Here is a 19,177-nt window from a genome sequence, read left to right as displayed (position 1 = left end):
ATGTTTTTAAACATTTTAAAATCTGCTTTGTTTGTTCCAACTACAGTTTCTGCAAACTGGTGAATCCATTCATATTTATGAGTCACTGGGTATATATTGCAACTATACTGCGATTTAATTACATTACCTGTAGACCCCAGTCAAGTCAGTAATACATTAAATAGATTCTTTACTTAGTCAAGGGGCTCATTAAACATTATTCAGTTATATATTGGTTATGTCATAAATTACTCATCAAATCCAATATGTGTTGGCTATTGCTGGTGCCAATAAGAGATTGTTTCTATTTCTTAAATTTCCCATGAGGTCAAATAAAGTTATAAGGGATTAATGATATTAATTAATTCAGGGCCTTGTTCAGACTCCCTGGAATATATTTGAAGATATAGAAGATAAACACATTTCCAATTTCCCATAGCATATATGATAAAGAATGAAGTAGGGCAATCATCAAGTATGGAGTATTAACGCATCTCAGAATAGAGGGTCAGGACAGAGAGCTAAAATTAAATCCAAGTACTTGAGTTCTCACAAGGGTACTAACATATAATCTATCTCCAATGATTAAGATAAAAATATGTGGGTTGGATAGATTGCTTAGTGGTTAAGGCACTTACATGAGAAACCTAAGAACACAATTTCAATTCCCCTAAACATGTATAAGCCAGATGCACAAGGTGGCACATGCATCTAGAGTCTGTTTGCAGTGGCTAGAGGCTCTGGTGTCCCCATTCTCTCTCTCTTCTACTCTCTCTCTCTCCCTCTTTATCTCTCTTTCTCTCTCAAATAAATAAAATAAAATATTTTAAGACCTAAAAATGTAACAATTTAAGATACAGGACCAGCCTCATCCTTCCAAATATTTAAATGTAAAGTTTAACTCTTGCAGGTATAAAATACCTATATCACAGGGTTACTATCTGTCTAGGCAATATGATTACACACAAACATAGCCGCAGAGTAGTCTAAGAGATCTGAGATAGATGCAAGGGAAACAATACATACACTCTCCTAGGATGACTTACATTCATTTTGCTGTCAGAAAGTGGAAGGTGTGATAGTATGTTTGGTCATTTAGTTTGGTAGTCAGAGGCTAGAACTCACCCCCACTTCCATAAGGTTGAGAGCTCAGCTTGGCTGTGTGGCTATGTATGAGCAGAAAAGAAAAGTGTCAAAGGAAATGATATGAAGGACAAACTCAATGTCTGTAGAAGGAAAGTAGAGTCATAATTTTCGAGAGCATGCTGTCTCTTCAGGTTCAATGTTGCTGCCTTCTAAGTTTTTGAACACAAGGTTTTGACAGACCTGGAGCAAAATCTGCCCTCGTATGGTTGAATGTTCTCTTCTTCCTTGAGCTCCTGAAGTGGGACCACTGAGAACAGTTTGGGTCATGGGTTGTCCCTCTTCTGGCACTGGAACCTTGTTTTGTTTTGTTTTGTTCTTTTGCAGGTAGCTCACTTGCAGAGACTCGTTCTGGCCCCTCTGTCAGCCTTGCTGTCCTTATTCCCAGGGCCCCAGAAGCTCATCCAAAAACGCTATGACAAGCTACTGGACTACAACAGCTACCTGCAGCGGTCAGTGGAAGATGAGTCAGACTTGGCCAAAAGGGAGTATGAGGCCCTCAATGCCCAGCTAGTGGAAGAGCTCCAGGTATTCAACCAGGCTGCTCGCAAGATCCTGTCAAACTGTCTACGCAGTTTCATCACCCTTCTCGGAGACCTGATGCTCATGGCACAGCGAGCATACTCCACAATCAAGCCGGTGAGCACAGCACCCCCCCCCCCAGCCACTCTGGTCCAGGGATACTAGCAACCATACCACACAAAGAAGCCCTGTGGGCACAGGTGCGCGGCCCGTGTGTGTGCTGCCATTTAAGTATAAAGCCAGTCAGATGGTCTTCTGCATCTTCATCACCATTTAGAGTCCTACAATTTGAAAAGGTATCTTCAGCTTTTGTCTCAATTTTCTCAAATTCTTTCACTGAGAAGTTCACAGAACAAGAGCATGAGTCTTCAGTGTTAAGAAATTACTAAATATAAAATCCCCATTTTTTATGGATAACATAGTTATCTCTTTAAAACTGAAATATTAAGAACTCAAACCTATCTAAAGGCAGCTATTATTAATCTAACCATATGCTAAAACTAATATTCTATATATTAAAACAAGCATTCTAAAGGTTATATCTAATGAAATGATTCCATTCTGTAATTTATATATACTATGTATCTGAACATTTTTGTTTTGAGATAATTATAAGTCACATAGTGGCTGTAAATTCATGGTGGCTTTAAGAAACAATACAGAAATCCTGCATGTTCTTCCACCATTTTCCTTGATGACATCTTGTATAATGATGTAGGTGTTTCTGAAAGGCAGAAATAAATAGCAATATGAGAACAGACTCTGGACTAGATCTTGTTTCAAGACTCACTTGTTCCTGCTTTACCTTGGGAAAACTAATTGATCTCTGTGCATTTCCATTTTCCCATATGAATAAAGTAAGAATAGTATATGATTTATGTGGTAAAAAATATCATAAAGTTTATCATCTTACTCACTTTGAAGGGTACAGTTGAAGTGATAAATATACTCACATTGCTGTGTAACAGGTTGCCGAGAACTTTATCATCCTATAAAACTGAAACTATACCAGTTAACTAAATGTGCCCCAGTCCTTTCAACCATTATTCCTTTTAACACTTCTGTAGATTTATCTACTTTAAGTACACCATGTCAATGGAATCATAGTGTTTATCTCTCTGTTGTAGAAAGACTTTTCTTACACTCACAGTTTCATCTATGTTGAAGCATATGACAATACTTCCCTCCATATTAAGTCTGAATAATAAATAGTCTATGGTGGCTGGAGGGATGGCATAGTGGTTAAGCACTTGCCTGTGAAGCCCAAGGACCCCGGTTCGAGGCTTGATTCCCCAGGACTCACGTTAGCCAGATACACAAGGGGGCGCACATGTCTGGAGTTCATTTGCAGCAGCTGGAGGCCCTGGCACGACCATTCTCTCTCTCTCTCTCTCTCTCTCTCTCTCTCTCTCTCTCTCTCTCTCTCTCTCTCTCCTTCCCTCCCTCCCTCCCTTCCTCTTTCCCTCTCTGTCTGTGTCTCTCAAATAAATAAATAAAAATAAACAGACCACACCTTATTTATTCATTCATCTCTTAATGGTCTATTGGCTATTGTGAATAATGTTTCAATGATAAAGGGTGTGCGTGAATATCTCTTCAAGATTCTGCTTTTAATAACTTTGGACATATACCAAGAAGTGGGATTTCTAGATCTCATGGTAACTCCATAGCATTTAGAAGAATCCAAAGTTCTGTATTGAATTTTCATTTTTATTAGAGTTATACATGCACACAATTTAAAGATTCAAGTTTGACCAAGAAAGTTCCTGTCCCTCCCTCCTGGTACTCTATTTCTTCTCCTCAGGAATGACTACTTTTCAGATATTTTAGGTGATTATTTTGGTATTTAACTTCATATATAAAATAGTGCTTATGTTCCATTTCATTATTTTTCAATTTTAGTCATGAAACATTCCATTACAAAAAATGAAAGTTCTTTTTTCCTTCATACCACTGCAATATATATATATATATATATATATATATATATATATATATATATATATATTCATTCTTTCTACCTCCCTCCATTACGGTCATGCCATAAATTTGGCTTTGTCCTGAGGGTAGTAAAAGGGAGGTGCCTAGAGGCAAAATACTGATCCTAAAGGTTTTCCTATGCCATATTCACATTTTGGAAAATAGTCTATTAATTTTTTCCTTCAAATACCCAACTTAAATTTGTTGTGTTTTTCCTACTGGTATCATGATTGATAAACAAGTCAAATAGTTTAAACAGTGAGTCTAAATACACAGTCAAATTTATGACATAGCTGTAATGGAAGAGGATAGAAAGTCTATGTGAATATATGTTGCAGAGCATGAAGAGAAGAGCAAAACTTTAATTTTTCATACAGAAATGTTTCATGCCTAAAATTGAAAGAACAGCAGAATTTTAGATATGTGAGGTAGTTTATCAAGACACTTCCTTCTTGCAGAATTGACCTGCTAGTATCCAAATGTTTGCTTTTTTATCTGATAAGCAGCAGAGACCCTGGGATCACATTTCACCATCATTCTGCAAAACCCCTTTATTTCTATGTGGAGTCCAATTTCCTTATCCCATGTCTTTTTTTCAATGTTTTATGCCTTTCACTAGGTAGGAACAAGTTTTCCAGTACTTTTTGAAAAAGAGTGATTAGAAGATAAATAACTGGATTCCTTGTTTTTATACTATCATTTCACTGAGTGAAAGTTTGTCTGCATGTATAAGTTGTTCTCTGAATAGTAAAACACTCACTAGTCTGGTCTGTTTTCTAGCTTTTCTGTTGAAAACTGTAAATTCCATATTAATTTATGATTTTTTTGTATGGATATCTCATTGTATCCCTGGAAGCTCTGGATTTTCTTCTGGTATCCACTGGTCTGAAATTTAATGATGAGGTACACTGTTGTGTTGGATATTTGATATGATCCTTTTAACCTGAAATTTTATGCCTTTCATTCTAAAAGTTTTTTTTTTTTTTTGAAGACTTTTCTTTCCTTACTCTTTTTTTCCTGCATGTCTTGGATTGTTTCCCCTACTTTACCATCTTTTTTCCACTTATTTTCTGTTTTTAAATGACTTTGTTCTTTCTATGACATTTTTCTACATTGATTTTCGAACCCACTTATTATTTTATTTCTTCTCTTGCCATTTTAATATTTAAGAACTTTTTGTTTATTAAAATTAAAATCTAGATGTAGCCGAGGCTGATCTGGAATTCACTACATAGTCTCAGGTGGCCTTCAACTCACAGCAGTCCTTTTACCTCTGCCTCCTAAGTGCCAGGAGTGTGCTACCATGCCCAGCTCAACTTTACTTTTCTTGAACTGATTTATTTCAGGTCAGAGGCTTCTCTAAGATGTCTAATGTTCTTGCTCACCAGTTGAAAAGGAGTGGAAACACCGAGCACACAGATAGTTGAAAAATATCAGCTTCACTATTGCCTAGAGTACTCTTATTTCACCTGGGAAGCCCTGGTGATAGAATCTTTAGTTCTTTTCTATCGGCTCCATCTGAATAACCAGAAGCAGCTCTTCAAAACTTGTCTCTAGGCTAGAAATTCTCTATGTGGACCATTGTTGATGGAGGTTTCAGAGTCAGCACACATCTATTCCTTTAATTATCTTGTTTCAAATATGAATCCTCCACCCTTATTTGTACTTCGGGTCCCTCAGTGGAGGGTCTCTGTTTTACCATTTGCAGAGAAGGAATCTTCATCTCTTGCCCAGGTGGAGAAGAAACATCGTCCAACCTCACTGAAATGGGTAAAGCATCTGAAGATGCAGCTAGATTACAAGATGATGACAGAGTTACTGAGCATTCTTGTCTGTTATGGGGTTCAGTGGGATTGGGTTGTTTATCATCTGGGTTTCTCAGGAGATTACTGTCAGGTAGCACCTAGACCTGTAGTCATCTCAGAAACTTCCTCAGATCCATTTCAGAGGATGGGAATGGGATGACCAAGGAAGATTTCAGTGGATGTGGATTGAAACAGCTGAGGCTCCAGTGAAACTGATCTCTCTCTCTCTCTCTCTCTCTCTCTCTCTCTCTCTCTCTCTCTCTCTCTCTCTCTTATCCTCTTACATTTTTCCAATATGGTCTCTATATGGTGGCTACAGTGCATCTAAACTTTTCTCACAGTAAGGTCTTCCAGTGCAAGTGTCTCAAGAGAAACCAGCTGGAGCTGCATGATGGTTTATAACCTAACCATGAATGTCAGATGGCATCAGCCATCATTTACGTGGCTGTTTCTACTCACTGATGCCATCACAATGGCATGCCATACTATGCTTTTCTTAGGTTCTACCAAGACGTGACACTTAAACAGAAAAAAGATTCCTACCATTTGTAGGGCTTCTGGAAACCACAGTTTTTTCTGTCTTTACATAGATGCTCTGAAGTTGCTCAGATTTTTCACTGTGGAGCTGTCTTGCACCTTCTCAAAGGACTATCATCACTCCAACAAATTCAATCTGAATGCATTCACTTGTCTGAAGATGCCTTATTCTACTGCAGGGGCCGCTGTTGGTCTTCAGCATATCTGAGATTCAAAATCATGTACTAGAAGAAATTCAAAATCTGAGTTTTGTGAAGGACAACAGTGCTACCTTTATTGAGAGAAAACTTAGCTTTGAGAAGAAGAAGCCTACACAGATTGTGGTGAGTTTAGCAGCACCCATGAATTTAATAAACACCATTGCCTTGCCTCATCCAAATGGTAATAGATTATTATCCATGTCATTCCCTTCATTCTGGTAACCGATAGTGGGTATTTAGAAAGAAAAAAAAAGCTGGGGAGATGGCTCAGTGGAGAAAGCACTTGCTGTGCAAATGTGAGTATTTGAGTTCAGATCCTCAGAGCCTGTGCAAAAGCTGGATGATGTGGCCAGCAGCAGTGATTTACGTGCACCTCCGCTGACAGAGGAGGCAGGAGAACTTCGCAGGAGTGCAGGGCCCAGCCAGCCTAGTGCTTGCAGCAGTGGGCAACAGTGAGAAGAAAACACCTTGCCTCAAAACCAGGTGGAGGCCCAACGTTCTCCTCTGATCTCCACAAGTGCGCCTGCATCCATACAAATGAACACACACATTATAAACACATATCAAAAACTGTTTCCACACTCCATTCCATCAGCTCCATAAGATAGTGATCTTTGTTTTTGTTTTATCCATTTATTTATTGCTGTCAATGGCATAACATGACAAAAATTGTGCTTGAGAGGGCTAGAGAGGTGGCTCAGCAGTTAAGGCCCTTGCCTGCAAAGCCTAATGACCTAGGTTTGGCTCCCTAGAACTCAGGTAAGGCCAGATGCCCAAGTGCCACATGCATCTGGAGATCATTTGCAGTGGTTGGAGGCCTTGGCACTCCTCTCTCTCTCTCTCTCTCTCTCTCTCTCTCTCTCTTTCTCTCTCTCTCTCTCTCTCTCCCCCTCTCCCTCTGTCTCCCTCTGCACTTGCAAATAAATAAATAAAACATTTTTCAAAAGTTGTGCTTGACACAAGGAAGGCATTAAACATTTGTTGTCTAGGATATTAGTAAGATAAATAATAATCCTTTCATTTTCAAGATAAGGTATTCCTGGTTCCAGAGATATTGAGGATTTTTTTTTCAAAGTCACTTAATGCCACAGTTTGGAAAGGTCTATTATTTTTGACTTCTACCTCATTTGCTGATATTTTCCAGAAAATTATGTATAAAGTATTTAATATGCAAGGATTATCTACAAAGTAGACAAGAGTTAAAATAACATTTAACAATCAAGAGGGATTAGAACCTCTGCTTCATTCTTACCTGCATTTTCTTTCTTTTCTACAACACTGCCCTCATGTGTTTACTGGAAAAAATGTTCACTGAAAACCCAATGGAGAGCAGTTCCCTGATCCAAGCCTCACCCTGAAATAAATCCACCTCAGGGTATGATTTCAACATTGAAATAATTCTCCAGAGAAAATATTTACCACCTCAATGAGAGTTTTCCTGTATAGGCATATCAACCAAAACTCTTACTTTCCCCAGGCAGAAGTGCCACGTCAAACTGACCTTCACCGCTCCAAACTCCTGTCCACGTACAGTTCAGAGGAGCTCTACCAAGCTAAGCGCAAGTGCAACGCCACACAGGAGCATGACATCAATCTTCTGGAGGGAGAACTGGTGGCCGTGATGGAGCAGAAAGACCCACTAGGGAGTACAAGCAGGTGGCTTGTTGATGCAGGACGTAAGTTGTTTTGCTTAGAACTACCTCCATCTTCAGGTTGAGATTTTCCCCCCAGGTCTCTGCCCGCTTCCCTGAACACACATTTGGGAACAGAAAACACACAGCCCGGTTCTTTCTTATTATTCCCTACCCAGGTGCAAAAGGATATGTGTATTCCTCCTTCCTCAGACCCTACAACCCGGCCAAAGTGCAGAAAGTGGATGCCGGGAACAGGTTCTGTGAGGACGATTTTGACAACATCAGCCTTTTTGTGTCTTCGCGGCCAGCCAGTGACAGTGTGACCGGCACTCCAGAAGGCAGCATAAGTGACAGCAGCTCATCTCTTAGTGGAACGTGTGGGAAGTGTGAAACAAATGGCACTGATGTGGATAGCTTTCAGGAGTTTGATGAACAGGTAAGAATTTAAACCTTGATGGGAAGATGCGTGGTCATTCAAATCATGAGTCTCCAGCTGCACGTGTGCTGTAATTCTTGGTGGGAAAGTGCCAGCATTGACATCGAAAATACTGAGGTCTATGAGTATGTACTATCTGTGGGCTGCTTTGCAAATAATTTGATTGTTTGAGCTTGTCTCCTCGAGTGAAAGGAACACAGTATAATCCCTAAATTACAGAGACAATGGGTTGTTTAGAGATAAATGCATTACATTTGGCACAGAGGAGAGACTCAAAAATAGTAGCTGTCAGCCAGCCATGATGGCCCACACCTTTAATCCCAGCACTTGGGAGGCAGAGGTAAGAGGATCGCCATGAGTTCAAGGCCACCCTGGGACTACATAGCGAATTCCAGGTCAGTGTGAGCTAGAGTGAGACCCTACCTCGAAAAACTGAAAGAAAAAAAAAGAAAGAAAGAAAAAGAAAAAAACAGTAGCTGTCACTACTCTGCTGCAATATACTCAGGGTGGTCAATGTTTTTTAACGCACCACCAGTGCAGCAAAACAGTTTCCTATTAACAAGTTGTCATCAGTGGCACATAGGAACTTGGCCCCAATTCCATCAAATAACTGCTGCTTTTTCATCTCTTGTTCATGCCATTTCCTACACACTAATGCTTTTATAAACTAATTTTTCCTCACTGAACCAATGCAAGAGCTACTGGTATAGTTCTTTCACAAACAGCAAGCTAATTATACTGCTTTCTCATAACATTTCAATATATTTGACTATCAATACCCAAGTGGTGACCAAATCATTTTCTTATTTAAATTACTTTTTTCTATAGTAAATTTTATTAAATGTTAAAATAATACATTTGATTTTTTTAATGAAGATAGTAGAAAATACACATAAAAGTTGATATTTATTTCCTTTCCTCTGCAGTCTACTATCCACAGATAATATTTTATGTATACCTTTTCAGATATTATCTATGCATATACTAATGCATATATTTATACAAATGAAAAGTACACTATGTGTCTTACATATTTTCTTCACTTAGATACTGTCTCTACATATCAAACTTATTATTTTAATAAAAACTCTATGGTATCTTTAACAAAAAAAAAAAAAAACAACTATTTTTGAGATAGATTCTCATGATGTGGCCTGTCCTGGAACCTGCTGTGTAGCTCAGGCTGGCCTTGAGCTCATAGCATTCTTCCTACCTGAGTCTCCTACGTGCTAAGATTGCAGGCATGAGCCACCACACCCAGCTTCATAGTACTATATTTTATAGGATAAATCATGAATGTAGCTATTAACCCAGTTATTGACATTTAGAATGTTTTGTTTTAACTCATTTAAACAAAAATTCATAACAATGCCTATTTTTATATGCCTTTATGAGAATAGTTGAAAATTATTAGACATATTGAAGGGTCAAAGGTTGTATAAAGCTGTTTTATGCCATACTGCCTTTCAAAAAATAGCTTTACTTTCCTCATTGCACCAATGTAATGCCATACATGACACAGAATTTGCCCTTTATAAATGTAAAATCAAATGATATTATCTTTACAAAATCCTATAACCTTCATCCTAACCCAATTGCAGAATGTTCCTTTCATGATGAAAGATCTTTTGGACTCATTTTCAGTCACTGCTTTTCCCACCTCCAGCCTCAGTAAATCACTAATTGATTGTCTATCTCCAAAGATTTACCTTTTTTGTATACTTTTTATGGATGGAATTGTATAATACTATCTGTTTTATAGCTGCCTTTTTGTCTTTTAGCACAATATTTTGGAGATTCACCCCCATTTTGTGTGTGTATGTTTACTTTTTATTACCTAATAATATTCTATTCTAGGTACATAATATTTTCTTTAAACAGTGGCAATTAATATAATTTTGAGTTTGAGGTAGGGTCTCACTCTAGCCCAGGCTGACCTGGAATTCACTATGGAGTCTCAGGATGGTCTCGAACTCACAGTTATCCTCCTACCTCTGCCTCCCAGTGCTGGGATTAAAGGTGTGTGCCACCACACCTGGCTAAAATATTTTTAATATAGAAAATACATTGATGGCATCTCTCTAAAAATATCTACTTATAATTTTTTCTGAGTGTAGAACCAGTTCAAAACAGAAACTGGTATCAGGTACATAAATAAAAGCATTGGTTTTTTTTTTGAGTGTGTATTTGTGTGGACTGTGCATGTGGAATGATATGTGTTCTGTGGAGTATGCAGTTGTGTATGCAGATGCATGTGCACGTGCTTGCAGAGGGTAATGGATAGTGTCTTGGGTGTCTTTCTTTTATTGGTCATCTGTGCATATCATTGAGAAGGAAGATTCTCCTACAACCCAGAGGCGCTATCAGTGAGCCTCAGTGATTCTGTTCTTCACCCATGCACATCCAGCCCCAGCAGATGGGGATTACAGATGTGTGGCTTCACAAGATTTTCATGTGTGATGTGAAGAATCAAGCTTGGCCATCTGGCTGGAGAGGCCACTGGACTAGTAAGCAGCAAGTGCTCATAACTGCTAAACTATCTCTCCACCACAAATATAAGAATTAATGCAATGCAAGTAGATTAGGAACTGCATTTGGGATCAGTGGTCACATGGTTTCCCTGATACTTTCTTTCAAAATAAAGCAATCTACTCAAACTGAAGGCCTCCCCTATGGAAGGGCAAAGTTTGTCACACTGAGTTTACCACAGGAGAAGCAGTAACTGTTGGAAACCACCACGCGAGAGAGAAAAGGAAGAGGGCATGAAGGAGTACTTCCTTTAATGCCGTGACTTTGGATGCAGAGAGTTATTAGGCCAGCAGTTTTCATTCTCTGCTCTTTTTTTTATATTCATTCTTTGAAAAATATTTTTATTTACTTGAGAAAGTGAGAAATAGGCAAGGAGAGACAGAAACAGGCACACCAGGGTCTCCAGCCACTGCAAACTAACTCCAAATTTATGAACCACCTTGTGCATATGGCTTACATGGGTCCTGAGGAATTGAACCTAGATCCTTTGGCTTTACAGGCAAGTCCCTTAACCACTAAGCTATCTCCTTAGCCCTATATTCATTCTTTTTTTTTTCAATTTTAATTTTTTTTTCATTCTCTGCTCTTAAAATGCAACTTCTCCTCATCCCTTTGAAATAGGGAGAAAGGATTATATTTTCATAACTTTTGCCACAGGGGTAATATTTTCATTCCCTCACCTCCTAGAAAGCATGGAAAGAAAATAGCTAATGTTTATATTTATGGATGAATGTCTAGGGGAATAATATATCATAGAGATCTGAATAAGGTGACTGGAACATGAGAGTAAAATTTATCATCTTGGTGAAATCTCATATTCGACATACTCAATAGGCCATTTTCCATATGGCTGCTTAACCAGTATTTTTTAATTGGGAACATTGACTGCAACCTATGTTGCTTAACTGGGTGTTGCTTAAGGCCACCACATCTTGCCCTGTCCTTTCCCATGGTGGCAGCACTTCCTTTCTGTCCTTCAGAACTAAGGAGCACATTGCCGGAGGAAGTAGCCTCCTGGAATCCTTCTTATCAATGGTTCGAGTGAACCTTGACAGGGATGGGGGCGGATCTTGGCCTTTACTTGATATTGGGGGCCTCACTGAAGCTGTGAGAGTCACTGAGATATAGGCAGTTTCAGACTGATTTAGGATATGATGGCTTTGCAATTTTTACAGTACAGATGAGTTTTAACCTAGATTCCAAGAACTAGAGAATACACATACACAGTTCTAGTTACAAGAGTCCATGCCTTTCATCAATTTTTCAAAGGGAAATGGTATCTAAAAAGTGTAGAAATAAGTCAGCCAATTCTGCTTCTCTGAATGTTCTTCCTCAGAAATTTAGAAAAAGCTGGCAATAGTGATGCCATGTTATGAGCCTTAAGGACAACTGAGGTCATTAAGGTCCCTGAAAATGGCTGCAGTGTCATAATGCTGAAGTGTTTTCATAAGATTTAATTAAGATTTTATTGTAACTTGTTCTAAGCTTAACGAAGCTTGAAGAAGTTAATAAATGATATTTAAAAAGTGTAGAAATTACAGCTGTAGAGGTTTGACTGGTTTATCCATTCTCCCTCTGAAACAAAGGCGATTGTTAGATGAATAGCCAGCATTTTCTAGGATGGTCTTGCCTAGTGGATCAGAAGTCTTACTGATATGGTGAAAATTTGCTATCTTCAGTGCATGCTTTTGCCAGTGAAATAGGGAAATAGTGGAACAAGTATAACTGGGAAATAATCACTCTATTTTGGTGGTTCATAGAGCCAGTCAGTCCAATCAAAGTCCCACACAGAAAACATGGACTGCCTTTTGGTGTTTTAGGAGACCCTTTGTTGAGTAATGGGGGCGAGATAATGGATAGTCCTGATTTATACCAAAGGACTCTAAGTTTTTCACTTACTGTTTTTGCTGCATTAAAAATATTACAGAAATGGTTAAACAAATATGCCTTCCATTTCTAATGTATTCTCTTTATTCGTCCATCAGATGTTGACATGGCCTTTGTTAGTGCTTTGTGTGATACTTAGCAAATTACAACACATTTAGTGGCTTAAAACAATGCAAACTGTCTCAGTGCCTGTGTTCAAGAACCCCTGTGTGGCTAAGCGTGTGCCTTGTTCTGGCTCTCGCAAAGCTGCAGTCTAAGGAGTTGCTGGACTCTGTTTCTTTCTGAAACTTGGGATTCTCTTCCAAGCTCATGGGTGTTGATGGAATTCAGTTTCTTATCCTGTCAGATTAGACTGGCTTTTTTCTGGCCACTTTCAGCAACTAAGTGCTGCTCTCAGACCCTAGCCAGAGGCTGGCTATACAGACACTTTCCATATGGATGTGATGCTGTTTTCCACATAAGTAGGCTGTTTAGCACCAGATTTCTCCCTTAGAAAAGGCCTTCAACATTCCTAAATTTCTCTTCTGATTAGGTCCAATCCATCAAGGATAATATCCCCTTAAACTCAAACATAATTTTCTAGGAACCTTATTTGGCATCTCTGTAAAATCTCCCTACTTTTAACATATGCTAGTTTAACTACAATGTAAGATCCTACCATGCTAAGAAACCTCAGCTACTGTCAAAAGACAAGACATATACAATGGGTGGTGGGAAGCTTAGGGTTCACCTAACTGAGAAATTTGGCAGAATGTTGCCTTGGCACTTCAAAGAGGACCAGGTTTAAGAATGGATGAAACTCAGTTTGAGAGAGAACCTGTTTTGACTTGCAAATTTAGTTGTTTTGCTACCAATTTTTTAAGCTCATGATCTGCTCCTTTATGTTTCTATTTTTCAACTACTATGGTCATTATGATGCATGTTTGATTAGTCATTGTCTAACAGTTTCATAGACTGCATCACAGTAAGTCTCAGAATTCCACTAAACTGCAGCATTAGATAAAAAATTGATATGAAAATATTTTAAAATATTCTGAAGTGGAAAACAGGTTGCTGAAAATATCCGTAATTCCATTTTCATTACCATTTTGGAAAGAAAGAATGGAAAGAAGGAAGAAATAGCAATTTGGTGGACTTTTGTTTATTTGTAGTTTCTCACCTTTACTGAAAGCCATTTATTCATAAAAATGACTTGCGTAATAAAAAGAAACAATTATTAAATGAGGAAAATGAAAGCTTGCTCCTAGAGGGTAAGAGAGAAGTATGAATGTTCTTCATGCAATGAGAATATTTTGGCTTCTGAGCTACATAAGATATAATACAATAATGCCAGTTGTGTGGCTTTTTGGTTTTAGAAAGGAAAAATAAAGCATTTTTTTTACTTAATTGGAAAATTGAGATAAGAAAAAGGAGATTTTGAGATTCAGTGTGGCTCATTCCAGAAGGAAAGATTTAATGTACAAAATATATAGGATATGGGAATGCTGAGCTGGTAATTGTACCAGAAAAAAATGTGATGAATACTAAATAGTGAGCAATAAATCAGGCATAGGTCAATAATGCACTATAGTTTTTTAAAAAAGGCAAATGCTGTGGAAAGCTGAGTGGTTTTGCTAAAAGATTGTATGTAAAATGATCCAGTTTTACAGAGTACACAGGAGCAAACAAGAAAATGTATTTTACTACATACCAAGGAAAAAGGAAGATTGCATGATTATTGCTCATACTTAGCATTTTGATTGTTACTGGATAAAAACATATAACTATTTACAGTCAGAGAAATATACCCCCAGGCAATTAAAAGACTAAAAATAATGAGAAATCTTTCAGCTCTAAATTTCATAATGGGCTGAAAACTTCTAATTTTTAGTTAGTCTAATAACAAAGAAATTAAAACTAATAAAAAGAGACATAAAAGACTAAAGATTCTACTTTCCTTAAAAGCAGACTTTGAATGCATAATCTATACCTCCACTAATAGGTAATATAAAAACTAAAAAATGATCACCCTAAATAAATTCTAGACTGTGATCATCTAACGTATTGAAAGTATATGTAATAAGTTTGCACTTTACATTTATGATTTCATAAGAATTTGTAGTTAATGTTTAAAACACATGTGATAATTTAATGCCAAATAGAGCTAAGTAAGAGATTTTATATTCCCTTTGAGAAAGTTTGTGCCAAAGTGAAAGATGACTGCAAATACTTAAGAAATGGGGCACCAGTAGTTAATCCATCTGCTGAAAAGGTATAGCTGCTTTGGTAAAGCCTACATATTAATTATATAAATTGGTAAAGCATATATAAGTAGGTAAGGCATACATATTATATATTTTTTTCCGAGATGACGAGCAGCTGCTAATGCTGGCTCTCACATATTAATGGACTCCTAGATGCTTTTGCAAACCAAATTTTATTCTGCTCTTGTAGCTCTATTCAATGATTTCACCTTGCAGACTGCAAAGCAATAGAAGCAACATATTAGACTCTAGTCCCTTTCCACAAGAGTATACTCTGTATATCCTTGCTAGAAGAGGAGTTTGATTCCTAAAACATTATAAGAAATAAACCAAGCACAGGATTTGCAGTTAGGAGATATGGGTCCTAGCAACATGAATTAACACGATGGCTAGGAATGTTTCTTTTCTAAGTCTCCATTGACAAGGTTGTTGAGGATGGTAACAGAGCTGGTTGGTTAAATCTGTTGTTTAGGTAAGGAAGAATTCTGAAATAATAAACTTCTTCCTATCAGTGTTTCCTAGCTGAGCTGCCTTTCCCTCTTGGCCAGATGAAATCATCTGTGCTTCTTGTGGGTATGGGGTGAGAGCTCTTATAGGTGGACATTGTGTGGTCTAAAGGAATGCAGAAGTTCTGTCTATGAGTTGTTCGAGTGTGTTGGCTCGAAGTTCTAGGCACACTTGCAATGAAGGGGGACAATAACTGCCTTCTGCTTGGAAGAGACCTGTTCAGGGTTTCCAGCCACAGATTTATTTAGGTACTGTGACCACTACTGCATGCCTGCTGTGGTGGTGTGAACGGCATGTCCCCCATAGCCTCACGTGCTTGTGATGTCTCATACTTAATCCATAGCTGGTGGGGTTTTTAGGAGATACAGCCTTGCTGGTGGTGTATCGCTCAGGGCACACCTTGTGGTTTATTAATCCAACCCACTGGGTATTCAGGGCTAGCTCAGCTAGCTCACTTGAACAACTTACATCACCTCTTATCTTGCTTGCTTGGGCTATGCTTTCCTTGCCATGATACAGCTTCCTCTTGAAACTGTGAGCTGAAATGAATCCCTTACTCCTATAAGTTGCTTTTGCTCAGGCATTTTTTTCACCTATAGGGATCTGCTGATGTGGACACTGCAATGGGGTGGCTGATGCTGGGCTTTAGTCAGGAGACAGCCGGCATTGTCAGGAGATGGCTGCATCTCTCTCACCCAGCGAGCACTGAGATTTCTTTGGCAGACCTGAAGAAGCAATGGATGCTTATACAGTGACCACTGAGGGTTGGGAAATTGTTGGCCTCATTCGTTTCAGAGTTCTCTCCAGTTGGTCTTTATCCTCTGCTTCTGTGGCTCTCCTGAGTACCTTGAAGGTGGCAGTCTGTTGTCAGAGAAAAATCTTGCGATGGCTGCTGGGAATTCCTTATCAGGTGCTGCTGAAAGTACCATCAACATAGGCAGTCAGTGGGTGGAGCAGGACACAAGAATGGCCCCGGATCGCACTGTTCTGTTGAGTGTCCTTGTACCGTATCCCCTGGAAGACTTCACCTAGGCTGGCTGCTACGACCAGCAGTGCTCTTAGAGGGAGTTCACTGTCACACAAACCTTTCAACCTATGTCAAGTCAAATCAACGAATGTTACTACTGTGGACCATGCTGTAGTCAGTAGGAAAAGGTTTAAATGTATACCTTAGTCCTTTTAGTATCCTAGTGACAGAATGCCATATACTGGGTGGCATATAAACACTAGAAAATTATCTTATCTCAGTTACAGAGGCTTGAAGTCGGAGATCAAGGCAATAGCATTTTTGTATCTGGTGAGGTCCAACTTTCTAGTGCATGAATGGTATACTCTGGTTGTTTCCTTAGTAGAAGAGATGAGAGGTTTCAGGCTATTTTTATAAGAAAATCACCCGGGTGTGGTGGCGCACACCTTTAATCCAAGCACTTGAAAGGCAGAGGTAGGAGGATTGCTGAGAGTTTGAGGCCACCCTGAGACTACATAGTTAATTCCAGGTCAGCCTGGAACAGCCTGAGACCCTGCCTTGAAAAAAAAAGAAAAGAAAAGAAAAGAAAAGAAAGAAAGACAGAAAGAAAGAAAGAAAGACAGAAAGGAAGGAAGGAAGGAAGGAAGGAAGGAAGAAAGAAAGAAGGAAAGAAAGAAAGAGAGAGAGAGAGAAAGAAAGAAAATCAATCCATCAATCCCATTTATGAAGGCTTTATCCAGTGACCTAATTGCATCCCCCAAATTCCACCTTATCACCATACTTTGGGATTGGGATTTCAATATATATATTTGGGGGGTTAAAAACCTTTTTTAGAAAGCAATGTTTCCTCTCGCAGTAGCACATCATGCTAGCTCCTAATTAAGCAAGTTACAGTCTCAGAATTTTACTAAAAGTTAAGTAACAGTTCAAGATTTAAATAATACTTACTTTATAACATAGTCCTTTGCCACACTGTCAAGTCTCCTTTTCTGCCCAGTAAAATCACCATATTTCTTATAGTTCCCCTTTATTTGGCCTCAATTTTAAGTGCATCTGGATGCTCTTTTCTACATATTTTCAAGTATTCATGTCTATACTTTTATGATATATTCACTCTCTATTCCATCTTATCATTTGTGAAATGTTACTTCTTCCAAAAAGCTAAGGCATCATCTATGTTTGTTTTCTGTTTTTGGTGGTGTTTCCAAGGTTTTTTGTTTTGTGTTTTCTTAGATGACTTTTATGATTCCTGATTAAACAAAAAACAAATCTGATAGTCAGTACTTTGTAAAGTTTGCTGAGACAAATGAATACATGAGCTGTGTTTCCCATCCACCTACTCATGTACTATAACTGAACATATCAAGTCTTATGATTTTAATGGAAGGTGGGCTAAACATTTGGGGCTTCTAATGCATACATATCAGGTATTTTTTTTTTTGAGGTCAGAATTTTTTGTTGAAATATGTCTTATTAGTTTCTTCTAGGCCATTTAGATAATTTTTAAAATTATCCATTCAATGCAATGTCATTTTTAAAGATTTGGAAAGTCAAAGGAAGCAAGAGGTAACGAAAAATTATCATCTCACCATTTAAAGCAGTGATTTTCCAATTTTAGGCATATATTATTTACCTAATTTCATATTTTAATTATTCAGTCATAAACATGTCATTAGCCTCAGAAAACGCAATTTTAATGACTATAAATTTTCTTAATATGAGGGTTTAGGATTTATTTTCCTCTTGCTAGTTCTTTAGTATATTTCCCACATGCCTCCCATTTCTTCTCCGTACATACAAGTTGTCACACAACAATATCTGTCATTGTTTCTATTTCTACAGAAGAGATTATTAGAGATATCACTTCAAAGACACTAATATTGAAAAGTTTTTGTAATAGAAACTGCCGAACTGCCTTTAACTACTTCCAATGGAATAAGAATGCCTATTTTACTCCATTTTTATCTAGGTCATATTTTAACAGAAAAAGCTGGGCAACATGACTCTGTAAAATGAAGAACATTTCAGCATTCCATCTAAAAGCTTGGAGACCTTTGTTCAATTTCTCTTCAGTTTTAGGTTCTACTTCTAACACCATGTGTTCTCTGTCTAGATTTTCTATGCTGTCCATGCTTTCCAAGCACGGAGCGAACACGAGCTCAGCCTTCAGGAGTACCAGAGAGTCCATATACTTAGATTTTGTGATCTCAGCGGAAATAAAGAATGGTGGCTAGCTGAAGCACAAGGGCAGAGAGGCTATGTGCCGGCTAACTACCTTGGGAAGATGACGTATGCTTAAGAAAAGATTCCTTGACCTTCATTTCCTGGCAGACTGCTGACTGACTACCTCATAAACCCGGCATTCTGAAACTCTGCTCCAGAAAGCAAGAAATCCTCACACTCTGGATTGATGATGTATCAGGTTTTAAGGAAACTGTACTTCTTCATAGGATGATTTAATGAATGTATTATAAAAAACAACTTTTGAAAGAAATACTAAGCCAATGGAAACAGTGAAGCAAAAAGCCCTAAGGTTGGACTATTTACAGGCAAAAATATTTGGAAACGATAAATGTGATTTTATCATGACAGAGTGGATTGAAGAATATGTTTTTTTATTTAGTTTTTTACAGTATTTTGCCTCAATAATGTTCATTTTCATATTTCCTACATGAGCATACATGTTTACATACATGTATATATTTTGCTGTTTACACATATGCATAAACCAGAATGTAAAGTAAATATACATACAAATAGTAAATCACAACCAACCACATGTCTGTCATACAGAGCCACTTTTTTTTC

At 38.0% G+C, this 19,177-nt stretch overlaps 1 protein-coding gene and 1 non-coding gene across 2 annotated transcripts in view; both read left to right on the top strand.

Moving 5' to 3' along the window:
* The window catches only part of Arhgef38 (Rho guanine nucleotide exchange factor 38), a 138,001-nt gene extending 119,093 nt beyond the window's left edge, over window positions 1–18,908 (top strand). Inside the window, exons 10-14 of the mRNA XM_045144431.1 lie at window positions 1,450–1,761; window positions 6,146–6,289; window positions 7,644–7,842; window positions 7,977–8,236; window positions 18,483–18,908. Of these exons, the coding sequence (XP_045000366.1) occupies window positions 1,450–1,761; window positions 6,146–6,289; window positions 7,644–7,842; window positions 7,977–8,236; window positions 18,483–18,668 (1,101 nt within the window). The 3' untranslated portion in view covers window positions 18,669–18,908. The remainder of the gene's footprint in view (window positions 1–1,449; window positions 1,762–6,145; window positions 6,290–7,643; window positions 7,843–7,976; window positions 8,237–18,482) is intronic.
* On the top strand, window positions 12,063–12,190 carry LOC123459147. Its single transcript, XR_006636055.1, has one exon. It is a non-coding gene; the product is annotated as a small nucleolar RNA SNORA33 (small nucleolar RNA).
* Window positions 18,909–19,177: the final 269 nt, after the last annotated feature.

Source organism: Jaculus jaculus, chromosome 2, assembly GCF_020740685.1.
Source record: "Jaculus jaculus isolate mJacJac1 chromosome 2, mJacJac1.mat.Y.cur, whole genome shotgun sequence".
Taxonomy (NCBI): Eukaryota; Metazoa; Chordata; class Mammalia; order Rodentia; family Dipodidae; genus Jaculus; species Jaculus jaculus.
Note: the sequence above shows the minus strand (reverse complement) of the source record. Positions and strands in the feature narration are given on the sequence as shown.